The sequence below is a fragment of the Aplysia californica genome, unplaced genomic scaffold, assembly GCF_000002075.1.
Source record: "Aplysia californica isolate F4 #8 unplaced genomic scaffold, AplCal3.0 scaffold00345, whole genome shotgun sequence".
Classification (NCBI taxonomy): domain Eukaryota; kingdom Metazoa; phylum Mollusca; class Gastropoda; order Aplysiida; family Aplysiidae; genus Aplysia; species Aplysia californica.
In genome coordinates this window covers 457888-463243 of record NW_004797615.1, presented here as the reverse complement: position 1 = coordinate 463243, position 5356 = coordinate 457888, and the positions used below count along the sequence as shown (strand labels likewise).

The 5356-nt window shown below is 45.1% G+C and overlaps 1 protein-coding gene across 1 annotated transcript in view; it reads left to right on the top strand.

Moving 5' to 3' along the window:
• The window catches only part of LOC101855119, a gene marked incomplete in the record, with an annotated part of 21098 nt that overhangs the window by 5400 nt on the left and 10342 nt on the right, over positions 1–5356 (top strand). Inside the window, 6 exon segments of the mRNA XM_035970944.1 lie at positions 179–335; positions 1055–1172; positions 1561–1752; positions 2717–2833; positions 3710–3849; positions 4670–5323. Of these exon segments, the coding sequence (XP_035826837.1) occupies positions 179–335; positions 1055–1172; positions 1561–1752; positions 2717–2833; positions 3710–3849; positions 4670–5323 (1378 nt within the window).

Genomic DNA, 5356 nt, shown 5'->3' with positions numbered 1-5356 from the left:
ATTAAAATAAAACCCATCCCATGCCCCCACTTCCTCTCTTCTTCCAACTAAAAAGCCACTGATAAAGCTGAAAGCAAACAAAGAGGCAGTAGCAATAGAAACAAAGATTAAAAACTCAAAAAACTAAAACCAATAATAACCGCCATTTTGTCTGGCCAGTTTCTACATCATCCTTAGTGGCACGGTAGCCATCCATATCAACACGACCTTGACCGAGGAAGAATATGAGTCGGTCAAACAGCTCCAACTGGACGAAGAAGCGGCGGTCAAGAAGGAGGAAGAGAAGGGGAGGGTGCTGGACCGGTCAAAATATGGCATCTACGTCGGCAAGATTGGTAAGGAAATTATTCAATAGTACAAAGTTGTGTTCAGATTTGAGAATTCCTCATGAATCAGCTTCTCGGGGAAAAATTATTGGGAGGTTAGCGAGTGTTTTGGTGTGGTTTACTCCCCTGTCCTGTCAAACATATTATATCATCCTATCTCTATTCCTTCTTTTCTGTGTACCTTACACTCCAGTAACACCTCTAATCTTCGGTACTTATGTGACCTCTTAGTGTTGGACTTGCCGCAAACTCGATAAAAGTCTTCTTGGGCTTTCCATTCGGAGCTTGTTTGACCTATTTCATGCACCCGAAGCCTCCGCTCACTGTTGAGCTAAGTGTGGGTTGCCATATTGCCGTACCTGATGATAGAAGTAGTTGTCTTAAACAGGTGAACGTCTTTGACATTGTAATCATATGTTTAAGGGGGGATGGGGTGGAATTGGTCGTTTGTTAAGGCGATTGTCTCCGATAGGTGCCCCTTGCTAGAGCAGTTTCGACTGTATTCTTTAAGAACTAAGGTGGGGGAGGGGGAAGAGGGCTTAAAGTAGACTTTTACTTACTTTAATTTTTCATACTTTGTTGCCGTTAAGCGTCGAGGGGAGATGCAGTTATCTATGGAAAGCCAGCTCTGCAGCTCTTTCCATTGGGACATTATAATTTCTCAGGGTTTCCATCATTTAAGTAGGCTTTTACTCAGCCAAAATGTCTTTGTTTTCTGCTCTCAACAGATGCTGGGAAAAGTTTCGGTGAGCTGGCCTTGATTAACGCCGACTGTGTCAGAAACGCCACCATCATCGCTGACGAGACCTCCGACCTCTTGTGTGTCGACAGAGATCTCTACAACAGGTAATACCTGGTGCACACAATGTGGGTCGCTGTGACTTCTTTTGAAAGGTAGTAGTAGTAGAAGTAGTAGTAGTAGTAGTAGTAGTAGTAGTAGTAGTAGTAGTAGTAGTAGTAGTTGTTGTTGTTGTTCATGTTGGTGGTAGTGGTGGTTGTGGTGTTAGTGCTGGTGGTGGTGTTGGTGTTGTTTATATTATCATCTTTATTATCGTGAACATTGTTTTTGTTATTATTATCCTTAATGTTGACGTCCGTGTCAAATAATGTTGTTTCTAGACTTTCGCCCTCGACAAGATCGACGGCTCGACCTGTACAGATTCAATGAGCTATTAGCTAATGTTCTCATCAACTGGCCAGTGGTCATTGTGTGTGCTTTATTTTGTATCCCCAGGTCACTGCGTGCCTTCCAGGCTAACGAGTTCGAGGAGCGTAAGGAGTTCGTGCGGTGCAGTCCCCTCTTCCACAACTGGCAGGTTCGCTATAAGAAGATGATGGCCATGAGTTTGAAGAAGAAAGTGCTGAAGTTTGAGGATACTATCGTGCGGCAGGGGGTACCAGTAGACGGGATTTTCTTCGTTATACAGTACGTGTCCTTTTGGAACTGATGTTTGTTTGTTCGTGTATAATTGTTGGTTAGTTGGTTGGCTGGTTGGTTGGTTGGTTGGTTGTTTGGTTGTTTGGTTGGTTAATGCCGGTGGACAGGAATTTCGTTGACGAACAGAACGTCTTTTTTACACAATTGATTGGAGGGGGGGGGGATTGTTTGTTTGTTCATTGGTGCCGATGGACAGGATCTTCCTCGTTTACCGTAGGCTACATCTTTATGTGGAAATAATGGTTGCGTTTTGTTCGTGTTTTTTTCTTTTGATTCTTCGATATGGTGTCGATGCAAAGGTACCCTCAAACCGCCGTTTGTTTCAATGTTGTTATCTGTAGCCACAAAATCAGTCTGTAGGCACTGCGTCCTTCACAGAAGTGTAACCTTTGACAAACACAAAACATATGCCTTTCACCGATACCACGCTCTTCCATCTTCTCTTCAAGTAATGATAAGTCTCTGCACACGAACGGTGGTAGTTCGATTCTCTCGATGGGAGATATGTTATGTCTTTCTGACTGGATGAACCCATACATCAGATTTGACCGGTGCCGACGGTGTGAAAATATTTTGCCTCATAAATTACCCAAACTATTTTGTTCGTTTGTTTTAACGGAGGTGCTTTTACGTCCCCATCGACAAAATTTAGACCATTCAGGACGCCCGCTTCGATCCTGCCTGTCAAGGCGAACCTGGGCTGAGAGTGATACAACATTCCATCTGGAAGACCGAGATACTCGATAAAAATTCTCCCCTCTCAAGAACCGAACTCGAGTCTCCTGCTTGCAACAGCAAAGTGCCTAACCGCTGCACCGCAGGCGCTGGTATTCGATGTGTGTACTGGAGAGTAAAACAATAGTGACAGTTACGTTTCTTTCTTTTGTTGATATTGCTGGTATTACAAATTACCCTTAGCCCCCACGTCACCGAGTTCTTTTTGTTCTCCCAGGGGTCAGTGCAAAGTCCGGCTTGACCCCAGCCATCACGAGAACCAGTACCAACAACTGTACCCACTGGGAAACATCGCAGAGTTAGAGCGTCAGAAGGCCAGAGAGTTACTGCGCAGGTCAGTGAGAGATTGAGAGATTAAACCAGTATGTTGAATATGTAAAATGCTTTTAATCCATCGATGTATATTATACTTTCTTAGGCCGTGCAGTCTGACGTACGTCCGGTTTACTGTGGAGCTCACCATTTGATTGTATTTTAACCGCATGAAAAACAAAAGGGGGAGGTGCTGGGGGCACTTCACCATAACGAGACTTGCGTTTTGCCTTTTGTTTGAATGTTGCTATAGAGAGCAAAGAGAGACATCATGTCTTGTCATTTAAGTCCACGATTAAATTTAACTTGGTAGCTGCATAATCAAAGGATCTGTGCGTATCCTGACGTGTTCTTGTAAAAGTAAAAGAAAACTTTCCGATCAAACATCTATCGTCCTTCTGTCTCCTCCTTGTTCTTGTAACGCATCTAATCTTCGGCACTTATATGACCTTATTGTGTTGAAAGTGCCGTAAAACTCTTACTAAAACTTAACGTATATCCACGCTCTACAGCATGCATTATGCACTTAACAACACTATTATTATCCCAATTTACTTACTTACTTTACTTTACACTTCCTCTTGTACCATCTAGGGCGTCGAAGGGAGAAAGAGCTTTCTGTCTCTAGCAAGCTGGATGGCCTGGCTAGGCGGAATGCTGTGTGTATTCAAGGTATCCTTCACACTCTCAATCTAGGTCTTCCTTGGTCTTCCTCTTGCCTTGTACCCTGATATTCTTTTGCAGTACGTTTTACTGGCATGCTGAGTAAGGTGCCATAGGTGTCAGATGTCCAAACCACCTGATTTTCTGCCTCTGAATGGACACGTGTAGTTTCCATCATCTGTCCTCCACTACATTATCCCAGCACAGCAGTAAGAAAATCAATTTCGTACCACAGAGAGATGAACCTGGAGCGTAGCCGGACGTCCGACAGAAGTCGCTCGACGTACCAGCGCCGTGCTGTGCCGCAGTCAGAAGCCAAGAAACCCACGCTCAAGCCTTTAGAGCTGTGCCTTGCCAGGGCCGTGGATACCATAGGTGGGTGCAGCAAGACCGCCTTTTACTCTCCTTTCAATACAATCGCAGATTACAGTCGAACTTGCTCAAATAGCCACGTGTTCAAGACAATCACTTATGCAAACGATCACTTTCGACTTTACACTCAGCCTCACCCCGCTTCCTTTTTTGCGTATTTTTTAAAAATATTATAATGATACTATTCAAGAATCCACCTGTACAAGACAACAACTTTTTTTCTCGACAACGGTTGGCCGTCTTAGACAATTTCGACTGCATTTATAGGACGTGACCGCAGCAACTGGGCTTGTCTCCATCATTATCATGCATGTGCTAACACGTCTTCATACTTTTGTGCTTTTGTCCCCCAAGGATTAGTGATATTATATACTGTCAATGAACCTGAAGTGATGATTTTTTTCTCGAATATCTCCGTCTGTCTACTTGGATGGTGTCTCTTTCTCAGCCCAAATTAGCCCTGACAGCCGAGGTCGAATCAGCCCGCCTCCTAAATGATCTAAATAGTGTTGATGGGAGCGTAAAACACTTGCAATTCAGCAGGGAATGGAATGTAAAAGATTTACTGTAAAACATAAATCCTCTTTTACGCGTCTACCGGCGTCTATGGTATAGCATTTAGGCGGTTTGCTGAGGCACACAGAAGATCCGAGTTCGATTCCCGAAAAGGAGAAAATTTTTTCTCCTCGGACGGTGTGTCCTTTTCAGTGCGGTTTACCCTGACAGGCAGGGTCGGAAGCGTGCCACCTGAAAGTCTAAATTGTGTCAATGGGGGGTGTAAAATCACCAGAACATTTTTCTTTCACATGTCTTCCTCTCCTAGGTGACCTGGAGATGGCGATGGGCTTGTCCACGTACTCCCAGACAGTGGAGTGTACGGAGGAATCTATCGTCTACCACCTCGACCAACGCAACTACGACAGACTCATCGAAAAACGCAACCCTGCCACCCTTGAGATGCTCAGGGACATCGTACACACGAAGCTCACACTCCACTTCTCGCGCCTGCACGAAGACACGATACCCTTGTACCGCTTCTTTCTCTACACGCTAGACGAAAAAGAAAAAGACGCACGTCGAGCATCCAGAATGTCCAGACTCAAATCCCAACAGCAGGCCGAAGTGAACATTGACAATCTCCAGAAAGGGCCACTGGTCAATATGTACGGACCTGGCAGCGTGTTCTTCCTCATCCGGAAAAGAGCGAAGGAGATGAAACTGAGACAACAGAGGCGGGGGAGGGATAGAGACTTCAGATTCGGGACAGCGGCGAGCAGACAAACCGAGCACGTCCGATTTGGTGGAGCGAAAGGTCTCCTGCCTCAGGCTTACAGCAACAACAACTTCACCTACCATCAGAACGGGCTGGAGGAGGAAGGTGAAGGTCATGAGTTACCAGCGGGGGCGATGCTGAACTACTACCACCCGGACGCCGCCATGCACGGATTGGAGGACGCAGACTTCTATGACGGGGAAGGTCAGTCTTTCATATCTATTATTATTATTATTA